Raw genomic sequence first — 20,281 nt, 5'->3', positions numbered from 1 at the left:
CATTTCCTGCGCTAGTGACAACATGCATTTGGTATGCATTTCATTGCTGGATCTGTTTGGATTGTTTGTGTCTTAAGGTTCTGGGGTAATGTATGCTGATTTGTTTCTCAAATGGGTAGCACATTGACTCTACTCCTTTAGGGGATCATGATCATCAGGCTGCTTCAACTTTTTCCTCTCCACTGTCTTTTCCTTTTTCTCAGATGAAAAAATATCATCAACAGATATCCAAGTCAACAGAACTCTGGTTGTGTTTTAGAGATTGATTCCCTTTTGAGCGGGAAGTTGGCTTTACAGTTGCCGAAGTTACAGAGCTTGTGAGGAAAAAAAGAAAAAGAAAAAGAAAAAGAAAAAGAAAATCTTTTGGGTATGTAGTTAAGAGGTACTTGTTGTCGGTAACCATTCCGTTTTTAGTTTTCAGTTTATATTTACAAAAACTTAAAAAACTATCATAAAAACTTGTTTGATAATATTTTTGGTTTATAAATGGTTGCCTCAGTTTATAAATTTCAGGAAAAAACGTAAACTCCAAAAATGAGTTTACGTTTTCAATTTTCAATTTTTTTTCAATTAATTGTTTTTCAAATAATTTATTTTCAATTTTTTTTTTCAAATAATTTTTTTTTTCATATAATTTTTTTTTCAATTAATTTTTTTTAAATAATTTTTTCTCAATTAATATTTTTTTCAAATATTTTTTCCCAATTAAATTTTTTTTCAATTATTTTTTTAATTAATTTTTTTTCAAATAAGTTTTTTTTAATTAATTTTTTTTAGATATTTTTTTTTTCAATGATTTTCTTTTCAATTAATTTTTTTTTCAATTATTTTTTTCAATTATAATGTGTGTGATCCTATTGTGATAAATAATAAAAATAAATATAAATATTTTAGGCCTGAACAAACATATTTTTTAGTTTATGTTTTTAAAATTTTTTAAACATTTTGTTCAAACCAAACGCGTTTGTAATTTATGTTTTTCTAAAAATAAATAAAAACCAGTTTATAAAATTTTTATAAACATAAACCAAAAACGTAAACGTTACCAAACGCTACCTTGATGTTTTGGTTTTGATTTTATTTTTTTAAATTTTTTTTATTTCTTATCACATCTTTAAAATTTAATTAGAATTATAAAATTAGAGAGATTCATCATTGCTGGCGTTTCTATCTAACATACACAAATGGGCCTCGAAATTCGGTTTATCTAGCAGACACCTGCATATCATATCATTAAAATAAAATAAGAGTGCTGCTATTAGCACCTACCAAAATTCTTTGGACCCTCCATTTTATAATTTTTTTTTATTACAATTATGCCCTAAAGTAAAATTACATCAATAAGAACTAATACTCTATAATATTGGACACCCACCCCCACCCCCACCCCCACCCCCACCCCCAACTCCAACTCCAACTCCAACTCCAACTATACATATTCTATGTTTGTAAATCCTAATCCTATTACTTTTCATAACCAACTAACATAAACCCTAAATCTATTATTTTTCATAATCATCTTAAATCTTGAATGTGTCATCTTCATTACCATCATCAACGCTATTGAACTTGAAAGTTTTGCTTCAAGTATAACGTATACTTCATCATCTTATAAATTTATCTATCTTGCATTAACATTCTCGGTCGTTTTCGGTCGTTCTTGTTTCGTTCGAGCTGTTCGGTACTGGTTTGCTGACTGTTAGAATTATGTTCGGTAATACAGTACTGAACATAATCCTTTCATTCAATACATAGGTTCTGAACATTAATGCAGATAGTCAGTTATGTAATTTTCTTTGTTAAACTAACTTAGAATGGAAAAGAGTGAATTGGAATGGATTTGAGTTATGTATTTTGAATGGATTTAATTCATCTTATTTTAAGTTGTGAATTGGAATGGATTTAAGTTACACAGTGATGAACAAATTTTGTTCGGACATACAGTGCTGGCATGATCATTATTGTTCGACAAAACAGTTCTGAACAAAATACATTTTTTTGGCTACACAATGGTGAACAAATTGTTTTGGGCTACATTCAGAATTCTGATGGCAATTCAGACGATGATTCTGATGGCGATTCAGATGATGATTCTGTTTTTCCTCATCTTGCAAACGGTTATACAAATCCCATAGAAATTGGAGTATCTTCGATCGATCTCAGCGATGACGAAGATACAAAAAGCAACAAAAAAGAAGATAATGATGAGAGGATGAGAGAGGTTACTAATTCGGCGATACGGAGAGCGTTTAGAGAAGATGAGAGTCGTCGGAATGCTCCGTTGACGGCCGAACGACGACGAGAGTAATGAAGGGTTGGGATCCAAGAATTCTATACTGGACCAAAGCTTCAAACTTTGAAGATTGAGTGAGTCAGGGAAGGAGAGGGATGAAAAATTAGGTAAATGTGTATTTCATTGTGAAAATATTATGAATATAAGTAGGTTTGGTAATAAGTGGGATACTCAAAAAAATATTATTAAAATTTAAAATTTATGGTTAGGATTCAAAGAAATACAAGGTCAAAAATTTTTTATGAATACTAATAGCGGCCCTCTAAAATAAAGTGGACGTTGATAGGTTGGACTTTGGAGGATCACCGTCATTGATATTTGTGGTTTGTGGGCCCATAACGTTAACTTTACTTTAAAAAGAAATTTTATTTGTATTACTAGTTTATATTAAAAATAGTATTAATATTATAAAATTATTATATTTTTTCTAAGTGTAAAGTGAGATAAGTGTAATTTTTGTCCTATAAAATGACAGTAGTGTTACACATTTATTTTCCGAATCTGCTGAATGAAGTGATCAGATAGAATGTAAATTTTAAGATAATATTGAAGTATAGATTAATTTTTTTAAGATTTTACTTATTACATTCTGGAGATTTAAGAGAGAAATTTGAGCGAATAAAACAGGTAAAAAATAAAAAGCACAATAAAGAGAGCAACCATAAAAAGCCTATCTTCCTCTCTTAAATTGGGAAAGGTAAAACAGAGTCAGATTTCAGAGCACATGATTGTCATGAAATGCCTCTACCTTTGTTTTTGTCTTTTTGCATTCTTTCCTATACACACACAAACCGACAATTATCTTCACTTCACTTCACCTTAAGCCTCTCTCTCTCTCTCTCTCTCTCTCTCTCTCTCTCTCTGTGTATATACAAATTTATCTATGTATATGAGTCGGGTTGCTGCATTGTTGCTGCAAATGAAAATGGAGTTTTTAAGGAGTATGGCGGTTGGGATAGTGGTGTGGGCGTTGGTTGTGAGGGTGGGAGGAGTGGAGGTTAGGGGTTCGCCGCCGTGTGATTTTCCGGCGATTTACAACTTCGGCGACTCCAATTCTGACACCGGCGGTATTTCAGCTGCATTTGACCCTATTCCCCCACCGTACGGCCTCAATTACTTTCGAAAGCCCGTCGGCCGAGATTGCGATGGACGCCTTATCATTGACTTCATAGGTAAGTACTACATATCCACACAATATATATATATATGCATAAAGTATGTAATTTGTGTTATTTTAGTAATTATATCAATTTAGTCTCTAATGTATCAGAATTATTTTGATTCGCCATAAACTCACTTAAAAATTACACGTTTAGTGTGAAAATTCACTATAGTATGTGTCATTTTGGTTTTTGATAATTATGTATTTATTCCTACTTTAATGGCCGAGTTAGGTTGGGATCAAATCGAAACATTTTTATATCTTAATAAACAAATTGATCCAATTTAAATATTGATTATCAAATGACACAAAACTTGTACTTGGGGACTAATATATATATATATATATATATATGTAAATGTTTCTCTTTGTTTGCATAATGCTATGAGTGTTACTGTGTATGCAGCTGAGGAGTTGAAACTACCATATTTGAGTGCATACCTGAATTCAATAGGAACCAATTACAGGCATGGTGCCAATTTTGCTACAGGTGGTTCAACTATTAGGCGTCCGAATGAGACTATATTTGAGTATGGTATAAGCCCCTTCGCGCTTGATATGCAGATTGTGCAGTATGATCAGTTCAAATCCCGAACCCATGATCTCTACAGCAAAGGTCACTGTTTCTCTTATCAAATGTGTTTGTCTGACAATAAAGTTTTTTTTTTTTTTTGTTTCTTTTCTGGTTTTTAATGATTTTCAGTGATTTCTGACAGATCCCAAACTCCCCAAACCTGAGGACTTCTCCAAGGCTCTCTACACGTTTGATATTGGGCAGAATGATCTTTCTGTTGGTTTTCGAAAGCTGAGTAATGAACAACTTCGAGCTGCAATGACAGATATAGTCAACCAGTTAGCCTCGGCAGTCCAAGTATGTTTCACTATCTCTATTACAATTGACTTGCTTGTTAATGTACGATATATAAAGACTGCTACTACAAATAATTATCAATTAATTGTTACATTTGTGTGTGTGTGTGTATGTCAGCATCTGTATGAAAAAGGGGCGAGGACATTCTGGATACATAACACAGGCCCTATCGGGTGCTTGCCAGTAGGCACATTCTATATCCAAAATCCACAACCTGGTTTTCTAGACCAGTATGGCTGTATCAAGGGCCAGAATGACATGGCCGTGGAATTCAACAAACAGCTCAAGGACAGAGTCAACAAACTGAGGACAGAGCTCCCACATGCCGCCTTGACATATGTTGATGTTTATGCCGCAAAGTATGGTTTAATTAGCAACACCAAGAGCCAAGGTAACAACCAACATTGTTGAATTGATCTCACCAATTTACTTTGTCATGAATGATTCTAATTGTCGACTACTATGCTTTTTTTTTTCTGAACAGGATTCACTGACCCAATTAAGGTCTGTTGTGGGCATCACGAGAATTATGTCCACGTATGGTGTGGGCAGAAGGCGAGCATAAATGGTACTGAAATCTATGGTGCTTCATGTACAACTCCTTCCACATACATAAGCTGGGATGGAGTGCACTATTCAGAGGCTGCAAATCATTGGGTTGCCAATCATATACTCAATGGCTCATTGTCTGAACCACCTGTTCCCATTACCCATGCCTGTTATAAGCAGCCAGGCCTGTAATGCTAGCGGTATATGGGAGTAATAGAATCTCACTAGGGAAAACTTAGTATCAGATGTTTTGAACCTGTGGAAGCACTGTTTCTACGATTATTTGAGATAATTATATAATGATCTCTCTTTTGGTTCTTGTTGTATGATCATTGCTACCTACTTAATAGAGCAAAATGCCAAAAAACTCGTTGAACATGAATTATTCTGTTTTCAAGTCTGTGCCTTGATGGTTTGCAATTGAGTTGTATTACTTGCATCACCTCAAATCAGTGTCTTAACAGACCTCGTGTTAGAATAAGAAAGCTTGGTGAAGGCTGACATGTACCAGCGGATAAATTAGCATTCCCTGATGTCATGGCAAAACCAGGCTGAAATGTTCCATGAGTTCACCATTCATGGACTCAATTGAAGAACAGATGTAACATCATAATCAGATTGAAGTATTCAATTGCATTTGCCCTTTTTGTAATAAAAAATAAAGTGTCCCCCCACATCCATGGCTTGTTTTGTCTGCAACATTCTCTCACTGTTATTGTTCTGATAATGACAAGCTTCTTAAACTCGCCATTTCGTGTATGAATTGAACAAGAAGATATTTCCACCAACTGATATTAGGAATGAAATCTCCTAGAATTTATGCTGAAATCAATCAGATTATTGTCTGGATGAATAGAATCCCAGGAAGGCATTCCATAAGAGGAGCCTGAATCGCTTATCAGAGAAGAAGATAAAGAATTTGTGTGCTTTGCTTGTTTTGGAGGAGAAGGAAGACAAGAAATTGCTAGTTCCATTTGTTTGTGATTGCTCCCATCATCATGCTACTCTCTCTCTCTCTCTCTCTCTCTCTCTCTCTCTCTCTCTCTCTCTCTCCTATAGCTAGAATAGGGCCCTACCAGCAGGGGAAAGGAAACCTACAACTTTCAAATTATTTGACTACTTTTTGATGGAGTCTAGTGAGCAAATTTCTTGCTGTTAGTGAGTCTTTGTCATATCTCTGATTAATCATCTTTTAAAACTTCAAAATAAGTAAATTTATTACATCATTATTGTTTTTATATTAGCCTCCAAGACTACCCTTTTTATATTTTCAGCCATTAAACCAAAAACAAATTGAATCATACAGATCTCACGTCAAGATTACACAATTAATAAGTAAGTTTTGTTATCTAAAACATAAATCATCTACTGTGAGAATAGTACATACCCACTACTATAAGAGGAAATAAATTCAATCACCCTCCTCAATAACAAGCCTTGTGTCTGCATAAACAAGTAGCAGAAGGTACAGTTTTATTTCAGGAATAAAAATGGAGATTTTGAGATTTGTGGTTGCTTGGACTCTGTTGGTTTCATCGGTTTTGAGGGTGGGAAGTGAGGAACCGATGACTTTAGCCCCCGGTGACGTCCCGGCCATATACAACTTTGGCGACTCAAACTCAGACACTGGTGGCATAGCAGCGGCATTTTTTCCCATGGCAGCTCCATGCGGTGAAACTTTCTTCCACAGGCCGTCTGGCAGGGGCAGTGACGGCCGCCTCATCATCGACTTTATTGGTAAGAAACTTTCATTTAACTCTAGGTGCACAGAAATAAATAAAAAAATCGCAGAACCGTGCACGACTAGATCTTTGCTATGCATCTAACAGAATTATCAATATGCAGCTGAGCACCTAAAGTTGCCATACTTGAGTGCATACTTGGATTCTGTTGGAACCAATTTCCAGCACGGTGCAAATTTTGCAACAGGAGGGGCAACAATTAGGCGACAGAACGAGTCATGGTTTGAGAATGGTGCAAGCCCATTCCCTCTGGATATTCAGGTCGAGCATTACGTCCAGTTCAAAGCGCGATCGACTTATCTCTACAACAATGGTGATCCTAAAAATTCTTTCAAAAGAAAGAAAAAAAAAAAAAAAAAAAACATGTTTAAATTTTGTTTTGATACAAAAAAGAAAAAGAAAAAAACTAATTGTGTTTATAATCTTCAGCGAACGAAACATCCCTGAAAAGCCGTCTCCCAAAGCCCGAGGACTTCTCAAAGGCTCTTTACACGTTCGATATTGGACAAAATGATATTGCTACTGGTTTTAGGAAGATGACCGACGAACAGCTTCGAGCTGCCATACCAAACATTGTTAACCAGTTTGCTGCATCACTCCAAGTAAGTCATGAAGTTGTGTTTTTAAATTAAAAAAACAAAAATCAAACATGAATCTTTTTTTTTTTTTTTGGGGTGTGTTGTGACAGCAATTATATAAAGAAGGGGCAAGAGTGTTCTGGATACATAACACAGGACCTATTGGATGTTTACCAGTAACCACTGTGAGTGTTCATAATCCAGTGCCAGGGTATCTAGATGAGAATGGCTGTGTCAGAAGTCAGAATGAGATTGCAATAGAGTTCAATAAACAGCTCAATAACAGAGTGGTCCAACTAAGAACAGAGCTACCACAAGCTGCACTAACATATGTGGATGTTTATGCTGCAAAGTATGGATTAATCAGCAATGCAAAGAGTCAAGGTGATTCTTTATTATTTATCCACTTAAACCAATATTCCAAGTTATAATTTCAACCATTAACATCATGGTCACCGATTCTCTGTCCTAAAATTCACTATCCTTTCCTAAAATTCACTATCCTTTCTGTTTCAATATACTTTCAATTATTAAATCATGTTCAAATTTTAAGATATCATAATCTTGAAATATTATTTAATAGTTGTAAGTGTATTGACACAAATGCATGATGGACAGCAGTGTAATCCCCATTATCAAAGTGGCGATACCATTTACTTGGTGCAATTTCATGCCACAAATTGAGTGGGGGTTGATTTTTTATTTTTTTTTTAAATTAGTAGGATTGTAAAGAAATTGTTTTAGTCCACAAATCAGACAAACTCAGAAACATCAGTCTGGGTTCAAAGATCACACTCTGAATATTAAATAATAAATCTTTGTTCTTGTCGTTAACAAAAAAAACAGTCCACGTGAGTCTCTTATCTTAGTATGATTAAATTGACCTTAAATTAAGTTAGATACAACATATCGGTTGTGAAGTCAAAAAAAATCTTATTCCCTGGACTCAACCTGGCCAGTTGTGACTAGAATTCAAAAAATAAAAATAAAAATAAACGTGTTCATTAACAAAAACTTGTTAGTTTAGAAAAATTATTAAATAGTTTTGGAATATCATATAATATTATTTATGTAATATTTCTAACAAATGAGGAACTACACAACAACACTATCAACTAAACAGAAAGAAGTAGGTCAGTATCATTTAATCTGTAAAGTTTTTTACGTCTTTAGTTTTAGTTTGGAGCACTATGTTGACAATATCACATGATATTTCAAGACTACAAAAAAATTACCCATAGAGCTGCAAACAAGTCAAGTTGAGCCAATTATTAAATTGTTCAAATTTGATTTTAAAAACTTAACAAATTTCAAAACATATTTAATTACATAACTAATCAATCTTAAATTAGTTTTTAACAAGTCAAACTCGAGTAGCTTAGTTTTTTATAGTGCATGTATGTTTTTCGAGCTAAGCAATAGTAAGTTACTTAATCTTTCTTGAAAAACTTAAACCAATTTAAAATGAGTTATAAACTTTAATGAGTTGATTTGTAATGAACTTTTAACCAACCAAATACGAGTTAAGCCTAGAGTAACATGATTGGTTGGAGACAAAGGGTGAATGAGAAACGTGATTTCCGATTCGAATCTCACCATTTTAAACACGTTTTTAATTATATGTATGATATGGACATGAGGACAGGGTTTGAGGAGGCACACAAGATATGCTGCGGGCATCACGAAAGGGGAGTCAGCATATGGTGCGGAAACAAAGGAATCATAAATGGTACTGAAATCTACAGTGGTTCATGTCCAGATCCTTCAACAATCATAAGCTGGGATGGTGTACACTACACTGAGGCTGCAAATTTTTGGGTTGCTAATCATATCCTCAATGGTTCACTTTCAGACCCACCCATTTCAATTACTCAGCAACCATATTAAATGGAACCTGGTTGGTTTACTACTTGGTTCATAATGCAGAAGAAGAACAAGTCTGCTATCCCTCATCTGAAATCATTGTGTAATTTTTACAATAAGCATCTTGGCTGTAAAGTAAAGCATATGTTTTAGGCCTAATGAATACAATATCATTACAAGAAGAATAAGCAGCGTCACTTTCCACCTTTCAAGTTTTAATATTGTCAATTTCATTCTCGAAATTTGTGTGTTTTCGAGTATTTTTTTTCTTTCAATTTTTTGTTTTTGATAAATTGTTTAATCATGTTCCTATCAATTTCATTTCATAATTTTGCTTTTGAGTGCAGAAAATCATTATGCAAGCAAGAGAAAATAAGCTTTAGCTACAAGAAAACTAGTAAATAAAAGTGAACAATAGAGCAAGGATGAACTGCTATACAACAACGCCAAACTGAGAAAATACTAGCACTACCGTCCCTGACACAGATTGCCTAATATATCAAATGCATAATCTGTGGCTCAAGAATAAATTTACAAACGTGTATGAACAATGTATATGTATGTATATTCACTGCCTATGTCCTTCAGGGAGACCTACCACCCTGTCGAAGGATACAACCCTTTGAGGCATAGATCCATCTTCCTCCTCATCGTCGTCAAATTCCAAGACATACCTGCCACAGTTATAAAAACTTTTGATCATGAGGATGGAATAATTTCCATGCGGTTTACAAATCTAAAATCCAAACGTAGCCCAACTGTTTTAGCTTATTTGTTTTCAAAGCATTTAAGATAGTGCCAGTTAATCAAGGTCAGAAAAGTTTAAACTAATCCAATGGAAAGAAAATAAAAATAAAAACTGGCTACTTTTTTAACTAAATACATAATCACGTCATTTGGCATTTATACTCTGCAATATTCAAATGGAAAAAAAGGGAAAGCTACTTACTCATCAGTCTTCCTCTGAAAATGTGTGAAAATAGTTGAGAACGTCAAGAGACATGCAAAATGCAAAAGTAATCAGTTTCGGTTTCAAGAAGCAGGAAAAATTGAATGCAAGAACACAAGAGTAACAATCTGCATACAACACGCATGGATGAACTGTTTACCTTGCGAGGTTGGACTACAGTTGCTCTATACAATGCGGTTGTTCCCGGATATACGGCCAAAACTTGCTTCCCAGTAGGGAAATCTTGAGCACTTGTGGAGTCATTCTGCTTTGGAAAAGGTATTATATGCGACACGGGCAACTTGTACTTTCTGAAATGATCAATACAAGAGAATCACAAAATCAGATGAAGCAATAGAGCCCACATTTGATCAAATTAACAATGAGGGTGGTTTGTAATGTTTTAAATAAGTGCACTTTTTGACTTTTTATAAAAAAAAAAAATGTGTAAAAAAGTAGAGAAAATAGGGAAGTAGAGAGGAGATGTTGATAGATGTAACCCAAGTAAGTGTATGTATGCAAAAAAAGTACAATTTTTTAGTACATGCCAAACACCTACTAGAATCAGTGTAACAAACTTGTAGGATTTACTGAATTTCCAAATAGAAGGAACAACATTGTAGTCAGCTAAGAATATATTGCATGATCGCTAATTAAAAAAATTATTGTTTTGAAGTACCTGACTGCATGAGTACCAAGTGATTTGTAGGTATGTAAAACCTCACAAACAATTATATGGAAGAGCGAGGTGGTTAATGTGTAGTAATTTAGAGAAAAATCTAGGAAGTCAAACAAACATTACCTCTGGCCGCCACCACCTTCTTCATCATCACCAGGCTCCTCATCAAGTACTTCAAATCTGCACATGGAGATATGTTAGACAAGGATTGAATGTGTCATAAGATAAAAGAAACAATTGACAAACAACAAAAAATGGTAAATCCAAAAACCATATCCAGTCATGCTAAAGTCCACAGTCCACAACCAGCATAAGAAAGATCATTTTCCTTCTCGCCATCAAATAGTATGAACACAAACAACCAAAGCCTCCACTTTTCTTTATTTTACATCCTACTAATGTATTGCATGATTTAAAGGCTGACAAGATCAAAGAAAGCTATAGAACACACTCAAATAATAGTGTTTTATATATAATTTACCCCAAATTATAAGGGATAAGGTGTACTAGTCCATATCCGATCTGAGTGGTCCATAGTAGTGATCTTTACTGCAAGCTATTTGTCAGGATGATATATCAAGCATGTCTCATCAATAAGATGAAAAAATGTCCCCTCTAGAAGCCATACAAATAGAAGAAGACCAGTAATTGACAACGTCAACCGAGCTTAAACAGAGCTCTTACTTTCACTCCAGTAATTATATATAAAAAAAATAGTGATGACTGCTTCTTGAATGAGAGATACTAAACTGGTTCGCTGATATGATATATATGTGTTACCAATATGATTAGAAGTATTTTCTTGAAGAAGCCAGCACTACTGCAGACAAAATTAAACTAGTCACTCACAAAGAAAGTCAATCAATCTGGATTCATTAAATTATATAACAAATACTTCACGAAGAAAACACTATATAACAAGCAGCAGTAGTCACGGCTTCCTCAACAAAACATATTAAACCAGACTGTCCTATCAACAGAAAAGCAAAAATAGAATATGCTGCAATGTGATTCATTCTCCATAGGTCTTCAAATTAAACTTTGGAATTCTAATTTTCCTTGGTCCAAAAGAATTAAAAAAAACAAAGATAAGGGGTGTAAGTCTGTGTATGTGGGTGGGGGGTGGGATATCAGAGAAGGAGAGGCACCCGAAGCACAAACTCATGTTAGGTGGAATAGAACTAAACTTACTCTTTAGTTTCCCTGTCAAAATGAATAACTTTAACAACGAACCACTCATCTTTCTCAGCATTTTCTTGTGTGACCCTAGCTGCTACCTGAAAATTGTAGTAGGCATTAGAAAGAGATTTAAATGTGCATCCAGCATAAAAGAGAACAGTGGAACTGCCTAAAGAACAACTTGATGAGGAAAAAAAAAAACAGATAAATGTTAACACCAAGGGCAAGAAAAGAATAGGAGGCACTATATAGAGCAACAAATGTTGAAAGAAATCACTTCAGAGCTAGATTATTACTTGTTCACCCTTCAGACTAGCAAGAGCATCCAGTTGGTTTCGCATTGATGGAGAGAGCCTCAGGATATCTGAATCAGCCTTCATTCGTTTCTTTTTCTGCTCATTACCTTCTGCATGTACATAATACCCAATTTAACACTCCAACAAAATTAAACAGAGCAACATGACCATTAAGTATGAAAACTTCACTCATAACAATCAGAATTTAAGGCATGAAAAGTGCATTTTTCTACTCATTGGCCTAGATGTACAAGGTTGCTTAAATTCGTTACCTTTTGTGACTGGTAAAACATATTCACTGCATTAACTATCAATCATTTCCAACAAACTAAATAAAAATACAGTTCAAGGTAAGACAGCTCACAAGATACATCATAAAATAATTATGTAGTGTCTGTCTGTTATGATATTACCCTTCAATACCTTTGGACAAGCAAAATGGAAAGGAAGACGTAGAGTCCATGGAAGGGAGGGAGGACGAGAAAAGACAAAAAAATACTGAAGGGAAAAAAAAAACATGTAAATTGTCAAGTTCCTGAGGTATTTGAGACAATAACTGTCTGACTGTTTTAGTTAAAACTTGTTTAACTCATTCAGCTAGCTTAGAGTGTCTTTTTTCTGGTAATTGTTTATAATGTCAAGTTCCAAGGTATGTTGCTCAAAAAAATGGAAAAAGGAAAAATTAAAGTGGAAAACGCTACAATTAAATGAAACAGAAGCACAAGGAGCAGATGAATATGCATAGATAACCATGCACAAAAAAACCAACTTTCCAAGAGCCAAGGACAATGAATTGTACATACATCACATAAATTATAATGTGTAAAAAGCTTAACATAAATGCTTATACCCAGTTTTTTTATAAGACATAATTCCCTACCTAAGTTCTTGCATACACCTATCCTTCTTCGTTGTTGCCGAGGTCCAGAAGGAATCAGAGCATCCAGTTGGACTAATAACTGATTTGAAATGCTGCAGCCAATCAAAGCAACTGGCATGGTGAGTTTAAAAAAAAATAAAAATTGCAAACATATATAATGAAAACTTAAGGGTTAGACCCCATTTTAGCTTCCAGATGAGCTCCTGACCCCAGCTTCAAACTATGTTCCTTACCACATCCAATTAAGTGGAGATGAAAAAAGAAAAATTCAAAATAGAACAGAAGGTGTAAGTCATCAACTTCATCAAAGATATGAATGGACATACTTCACTTCACTTTCTGAAAGTTCTTTGGCTTGTGTATACAACATCTTAAGCCTCAACAAAGAATTATCGCCAGGCTTCTCAACCACCTCAGGAGCTGCATCAGCATGCAAATCATACAGAGAAAAAACCCAGCTATATCAGTTAAGCAAGAGCATACAAGGAGATGTGAAAAGAAAATCTGTTCATAAATATATATAGAAGAAACAGGCATTGCACTCAATGATGCTGACCAAATGCTAAAAACTTTTAAAGCTAATCAGAAGCTCTAGTTAGCAGTCAACAGCACACGTAGAGAATAGAAAGTGCCAAAAGTAGTAAGAAAATTAAAAGCCTAACTGTTTATTTCAAGGCCATGAATCCATCAAGTGATAGGAGAAAGAAGTTTAAAAAACAGTTGAAGATTGCCAGCTAGATAGCTAGCAATCTCTTCATGATTTTACCAGAGGCCTAGGATTGAGTCCCACCATTATCTAGTTTTTTTTCCCTTTTTTGAACTCAAAATAAAATAATAAGAACAAGAAATAGGCCAATAAAACTCTATACAAAGAATGGAGATTTACCACAAAAGCGTATTCGTATTCTTTTTGTCTCATCTATAATTTTCTCGACAGTCTACAAGAAGCAACCATAGTGATGTGAATGGCCAATCAACTTCTATACGCAAGTAATCATGGTACATACGTACAATCCTCATTCCCGCCTTGTATATGGTTGAATAGGCAAAACACGGTTCAAAATTCAATGTGTTTCATTTAATGGTATAAACATTTAATATTGATTAAACACTTTAGTCAATCATACTTACAGTGAACTCAAAACGGAGAAAGTCATTGAAAGAGAAAACACACTGTTGAAGTTAACCCCTTGAAATGATTCTTGATAATCTAGCTAAAGGATGAAAAAATGATTTAAGTAGAAACACAACTCTCTAAATTATAGAAATTTATTGTATTCTTGCCACCAAAGAGAAATTAAAATGTGAATAAATGTGCTATAAATCAAATGGTAGCTGGCCACTGAGCGTGCTTGATATCTTATACATGGTCTCCAAGGTTCTCCACAATAATTTATATATATATATGAAAAAGAAGGTGACTCAATGCACAAGGGAAATGCTGTGAATGAATTTTAACACTATGAATGAATTTTTATATGTATATAATTTATTTATTTTTTTGATTGACAAATATGTATATAAATATATAAAAAGGGAAATGCCAAAAACAGCCCTTAGGACAGTTGTTAGTATTGAAAAAGTGTGATGTGTGTAAGTGTTTTGGGATATGTGTGTGAGAATATATATTGTATATGTTGTATATTACGAATTAGAAAATCAGAGAGTCAAAAACTTGTGATCGCGATCAAGCCAGAGACTGTCGATCGAATCAGCCCAACAAACCACGAGGTGTGGTCGATTAGCGGAACCAGAGAGAACCAGAGAGGGAGATAGGTCGCGAATCAATCACGATGCTGAAGCAGACTGAGTGAGGCGACGGCGTGAGAAGCGACAACGACAACGGCTGAGAAGTGGCAACGGCTGAGAGAGGCAACGGTGCTAGGGTTCGCAAAGACTGATTGCGACCTTAGGTTTTTGAACACGGCTCTGATACCATGTAAATTTCTGAAAGCTTTTCTGTATATTCAACTTAAGTATGTTTACAAAGAGTGCCTAAGTTATATAGCCCTAATCTATGACAAAAAAAGGAAATACAAAGAAAAGGAATTTTCTAATTCGTAATATACAATATATACAATATATATTCTCACAGTTTCATTGTTGGTGTGGACGAAGTTATCTCTCTCTTCGTCTCTGGTCTCTGATCAGAAAGCTCTATCTTTTCGTATTAGTTCTCTGATCTTAGTACACCAGGTTTTGTCTTTATTATACTTTGACCACATCAGTGCAAGCGTTTGTATTATATTACGGTGATTTGGTGATTGTTTGGATTATGATGAGTGTGCCTTCTGCCATCAAAGGGGCCATTGGAAGTACCACTGTCCCAAGAAGGGACGTCTGCCTGCCACATCTTCTCAACAGTCTCAAACCCAATCCTGAGCCCTTCCTTTGAGTACTTTCCGTCCCTCCGTTAGTACCACTGCATCTGCTCCAACTCCTAATCCTGACTTAGCTTCCTTGAGGGCTCAGATTAGTCAACTTCAGTATATACTGTCTACCTCCCAGCCCTCCTCGTCTGCTTCGGTTGTTTCCTCTCTTCATTCAAGTTTGCTTAGGCCTTCTTCATGTATCTCTTCATCTGTTTGGCTTTTTGACTCGGGTGTTTCTCATCATATGACTCATCATCTCTCCTTACTACAAAATTGAATTCCCCCTCCCTTACCCATTACTGTTAATACTGCTAATGGGTCTAGTATATCTGTTATATCCGTTGGATCTGTCTTACCGTCTGCTATGTCTATTGTCTCTATTCCATCTATCCTTTATGTTCCTCAGTTTTCTGTCAGTTTATTATCTATCAGTCAGTTTGATGCCTCCAATTTTGATGTTATCTTTTCTTCTTCTATCTATTCTGTGCAGGATCGGATGTCCAAGCAGCAGATTGGGACTGGCCGCAGAATTGGAGACCTCTATGTGGTGGAGAGCTTGCATCTACCTATGACAACTTCTCCAATTGCATTTTCCTCTTTTCAGTTAGATTCTCTATTCAATCCTTTCTACTTGTGGCTTTCTAAATTAGGGCATTTGTTTGCTGACCGTTTACAGTCTTTAACTCAGTCACGTATATTAGGTAAAGTTTCTCCTAGTGAACTTACTGAATGTCGGGGGTGTAAACTAGCCAAAATGACAGCCTTACATTTTCGTAAAAGTACTTTTATATCTGATACACCGTTTTCTTTCGTTCATACTGATGTTTGGGGTCCTTCTCCTGTTCTCACCAAAAGGGGTTCTGCATACAATGTGTTATTTGTTGATAACTGCACCTGTTACACTTGGGTTTATCTTATGACTCATAAGTCCAATTTCTATCAGATCTACCGTACCTTTCAGTCTATGATTACTACTCAATTTGGGTCTACAATTAAAGTATTACGGTCTGACTTGGGTGGAGAATATTTTAAAATGAGTTCTGTGAGTATTTGGCCAATTTAGGTACCATTCACCAAACTTCCTGTACAGATACACCTGCTCAAAATGGTCGAACCGAGCGTAAACACCATCATCTCATCGAGACAACTAGGTCTCTTCTTCTCTCTACCTCAGTTCCGGCTCCATTCTGTGGAGAGATAGTTCTTACTGCTGCTTTTCTTCTCAACCGCATGCCTACTCCCACTCTTTCTGGTCAGTCTCCTTATGAGGCTTTGTTCTCCCAAATTCCTAACTACTCCCTCCTTCGTGTGTTTAGATCTGCCTGTTTTGTCCTTCTTTCCCGCAAAGATAGGACCAAACTTAGTGTCCGGTCTGTCCTCTGTGTCTTTTTAGGTTATAGTCCTACTCAAAAAGGCTACTGTTGTTATGACCCTGTCTCTCGTCGCCTTTATGTCTCCCGTCATGTTGCCTTTCTCAAACGTCTATCTTACTTTTAGCTTCCCCCTCTTACTGCTCCCGTTTCCAAAGAAGATTTGGTTCACATTGACCCATTTCCTTCCAAGGTCCCGTCTGATGAGTACATCTTCACTGTTCCTCCTGAGGCCATTCCTACTTCTCCATCTGCGTCACCCATGGCTCCTTCTCATCCTTCAGCTTCTTCTTCCCCTCCGTTGTTGGTCTATTCTCGTCATCAGGCTCCCCTACCACCAGTTGTCTCCACTCCTGTTGCTGCTCCTTCTACTTCTAACGACTCTGATCCTGCTGCACATCAACATCCTACTCGTGAGCGTCGTCCTTCAAACAGGTCAGATTGGTCTAATACATGTTTTTCTGCTTCCTATCATACTTTTTTGTCTGTTATTCATTCTTTTTCAAAACCAGAGTCTTACAAGGAGGCCTGTTAGGATCCTAATTGGGTTCACGCTATGGAGAATGAGTTGTTTGCTTTACAGAAGACTAACACTTGGAAGTTGGTTCCTTTACCTGCTGGCAAGAATATAGTTGGCTGCAAATGGGTCTATAAAGTCAAGACTCATTCTGATGGTTCTCTCGAGCGCCACAAAGCTCGTTTGGTTGCCAAGGGTTTCTCACAGGAGCATGGTATTGATTAGGAGGAGACCTTTGTCCCTATTGCCAAGATAACTACTGTTCGTACCTTGATTTTTGTTGCTGTTGTTCGACATTAGCCTCTCTATCAGATGGACATTAAGAATGTTTTTCTTAACGGTTATCTCACTAAGGGGGTCTACATGCGTCCTCCCCCTGGTCTTCTCCACTCCTTTGGGAAGGTTTGTCGTCTTCGGCGTGCTCTGTATGGTTTGAAGCAGTCTCCTCATGCTTGGTATGATCGCTTTCAGACTGCCGTTACCGAACTTGGGTTTCATCCTTTTGCTTCCGAGTCTGCTTTGTTTTTGAGATATATCTCGGCTAGTTTTGTTGGTCTCCTACTCTATGTGGATGATATGATCATCACTGATTCTGACTCTTATGTTATCTCTGAGGTCAAGCAACATCTCTTCCGCACTTTCGAAATGAAGGATCTTGGTCTATTGCGATATTTTCTTGATATTTAGGTTGCCTCTTCTCCAAAGGGCTATTTTCTGTCTCAGGCCAAGTATGCTAAGGAGGTTATTTACCATGCCGGTCTTACTGATACTAAGGTTTCTGATACACCTATTGTGCCTAATGTGAAGCTCAACGCTACTGATGGTGTCCTTCTGGATGATCCCACGGTCTATCGCGAGCTGGTGGGTTATTTAGTTTATTTGACTGTCACTCGCCCTGATCTTACTTATGCTGTTCATGTGGTTAGTCAGTTCGTTTCTGCTCCTCGTCTGCTTTGGTTGGCATTCTTCGCTATCTCCGGGATACCATCTTTCAGGGCTTGCTGTTGTCGTCTACTTCCTCTTTAAACTTGGTGGCCTATGCTTATTCTGATTGGGCTGGTGATGTTACTGATCGCAAGTCCACCTCTAATTTTTGTACGTTTCTTGGCGATTCCTTGATCTCTTGGAAAAGCAAGAAACAAATTGTTGTTACTCACTCTACTGCCGAAACTGAGTACTGTGCTATGGCTCAGGCTACTGCTAAGCTTGTTTGGCTTCGTTATCTTCTCTCTAATTTGGGTATACCTCAATCTTCTCCAACCTCCCTCTATTGTGACAACCGCAATGCTATTTAGATTGCCCACAATACTGTCTTTCATGAACGGACGAAACACATTGAGATTGATTGTTATTTTGTCCGATAGCATCTGCAATCTGGCTCTATCTCACTTCCTTTTGTCTCATCGACATTACAACTTGCGGACTTCTTCACCAAGACTCACACTACCGCTTGGTTTCAATTTCTTCTTAGCAAACTCTCAGTATTTTCTGCTAAAACACCTTGAGTTTGAGCGAGGGTGTAAAAATATATATTGTATATTACGAATTAGAAAATTCTTTTTCTTTGTATTTCCTTTTTCTGTCATAGATTAGGACTATATAACTGATGCACTCTTTGTAAACATACTTAAGTTGAATATACAGAAAAGCTTTCAGAAATCTTACAATGTGAACAGTCTTAAGGGCTGTCATTAGCAAGATCCTATAAAATTATATAGTATATTAAATAAAAGTGAATCTTACGATTCACAATTCAATACGATTCAAGATTTACCATTTTAGCAAAACGATTTGCGATTCGATTAGTGATTTAACAACAATGATTAATGCTAACCACTCTGGATATTGAAAAATAAGTGGGTGGCAGATCTTCACCAGATCTTTGATTCCTTTCACGTTAATTGAAAGAAACTAACAAACCCATCGCTAATGAACATCTCATGATCAAATCATTGCCTTATTTCAGCACTTGTCTCTCAATTCTGCATAACTAAAAATTTCTGTAAACAGTAACAAATTGTGGAACTTTGCAACTACAGTCAATCAACCAATCTAGGCTCCTCAAACCCACAATGTAACAGCCAAGGTGCACTAGATCAACCATGTTCCTTATTTACTTCAATTCAAAACACGACATCTTGAAACCTAACAAAAAATCTATCTGGGCCTGCCAAATGTCGAAACCCCAAGGACATTAAATACACAAACTCCATGCTGATGAAACTAATCTGACATCATTTCAAAACCCATGCATGTTCTGAATAGAAAAATGTTTTATAATCTCAAACATGACCCACTTCAATAATATAAGATCTGTTAATTTGTTTAGCAATATTCTTCTCAAATAGAAACAAACCCATGAAGTATACCCAATAATAATAATAATATTTCCAGCACAATTAAACATCCAATTCAAGTAATATTTCATAAATGTACTACACATGTTCATGAATACCATAACATAAATCTAGGGTAAGTGATAAAATTGATGAGAGAGAGAGAGAGAGAGAGAGAGACTGACTGGATTGGAGCTTCTTGTGCATCTTATTGATCTCGAAGAGAACATCCTCTTCCTCTTTCCTTAACCGATCGAGCTCTTTGGATGTTTCCAAAATAACGGCAATGTCGGGAGACGACATGATTGGGTGGATCCTTCTAGAACCTTCTCCGAGAGTTGAAATAGTGATCAGGCTTTTGGAACGTTGTTGCGGAAGAAAGAATAAACAAAAATAAATAATTGATATTACCTGGAAATAATTGTATTTGTATGAGTTTGAGTTGAATGATGATTTGGTAACTTCTCGTTCTGTTTCTGAAGAACGGAATGATATTTTCCTTTTCTTTATTTTTTTAATCAACTTTTTTAAATCATGGAATTTAATCGGGGGAACCGAGGATAGCGTGTGCCTCTGATCTGATCGTGTTATCGGCACCTGATATTTCCACGTGGCAAAAGAACAAGTAGGTTGTAACTTTTCGAT

General features: G+C 35.9%; 3 protein-coding genes across 5 annotated transcripts; 2 read left to right on the top strand and 1 right to left on the bottom strand.

The window, feature by feature from the left end:
* The first annotated feature begins 2,790 nt into the window (after nucleotides 1-2,790).
* LOC114300442 (GDSL esterase/lipase At5g14450) lies at nucleotides 2,791-5,272 on the top strand. Of its 2 annotated transcripts, none has more exons than XM_028245317.2 (5): nucleotides 2,791-3,465; nucleotides 3,862-4,071; nucleotides 4,172-4,326; nucleotides 4,444-4,717; nucleotides 4,811-5,272. In XM_028245317.2, the coding sequence occupies exons 1-5, from the start codon at nucleotides 3,177-3,179 to the stop codon at nucleotides 5,065-5,067; spliced, it is 1,185 nt and encodes a 394-aa protein (XP_028101118.2). In that variant the 5' UTR covers nucleotides 2,791-3,176; the 3' UTR covers nucleotides 5,068-5,272. The 2 variants fall into 2 exon arrangements, with proteins under 2 accessions (XP_028101118.2, XP_028101124.2); XM_028245323.2 differs by having other exon boundaries at nucleotides 2,984-3,465; nucleotides 3,946-4,071.
* Nucleotides 5,273-6,043: 771 nt separating this feature from the next.
* LOC114300484 (GDSL esterase/lipase At5g14450-like) lies at nucleotides 6,044-9,300 on the top strand. The gene is made up of 5 exons (XM_028245351.2): nucleotides 6,044-6,612; nucleotides 6,721-6,930; nucleotides 7,047-7,219; nucleotides 7,306-7,579; nucleotides 8,841-9,300. Exons 1-5 carry the CDS (start codon nucleotides 6,366-6,368, stop codon nucleotides 9,080-9,082), a joined length of 1,146 nt encoding a protein of 381 aa, XP_028101152.1. The 5' UTR covers nucleotides 6,044-6,365; the 3' UTR covers nucleotides 9,083-9,300.
* Nucleotides 9,301-9,436: 136 nt separating this feature from the next.
* On the bottom strand, nucleotides 9,437-20,263 carry LOC114300491 (SAGA-associated factor 29 homolog A). 2 transcript variants are annotated; one of them, XM_028245357.2, is made up of 10 exons: nucleotides 20,048-20,263; nucleotides 19,822-19,962; nucleotides 13,368-13,461; nucleotides 13,042-13,133; nucleotides 12,162-12,271; nucleotides 11,878-11,963; nucleotides 10,810-10,866; nucleotides 10,168-10,318; nucleotides 10,008-10,021; nucleotides 9,437-9,732 (listed from the first exon to the last, which is right to left on the bottom strand). In XM_028245357.2, the coding sequence occupies exons 2-10, from the start codon at nucleotides 19,937-19,939 to the stop codon at nucleotides 9,627-9,629; spliced, it is 828 nt and encodes a 275-aa protein (XP_028101158.1). In that variant the 5' UTR covers nucleotides 19,940-19,962; nucleotides 20,048-20,263; the 3' UTR covers nucleotides 9,437-9,626. The 2 variants fall into 2 exon arrangements, with proteins under 2 accessions (XP_028101158.1, XP_028101166.1); XM_028245365.2 differs by having other exon boundaries at nucleotides 12,162-12,268; nucleotides 20,048-20,183.
* Between the last annotated feature and the right edge of the window lie 18 nt (nucleotides 20,264-20,281).

Source organism: Camellia sinensis, chromosome 1, assembly GCF_055761805.1.
Source record: "Camellia sinensis isolate YWXY chromosome 1, ASM5576180v1, whole genome shotgun sequence".
Taxonomy (NCBI): domain Eukaryota; kingdom Viridiplantae; phylum Streptophyta; class Magnoliopsida; order Ericales; family Theaceae; genus Camellia; species Camellia sinensis.
Note: the sequence above shows the minus strand (reverse complement) of the source record. Positions and strands in the feature narration are given on the sequence as shown.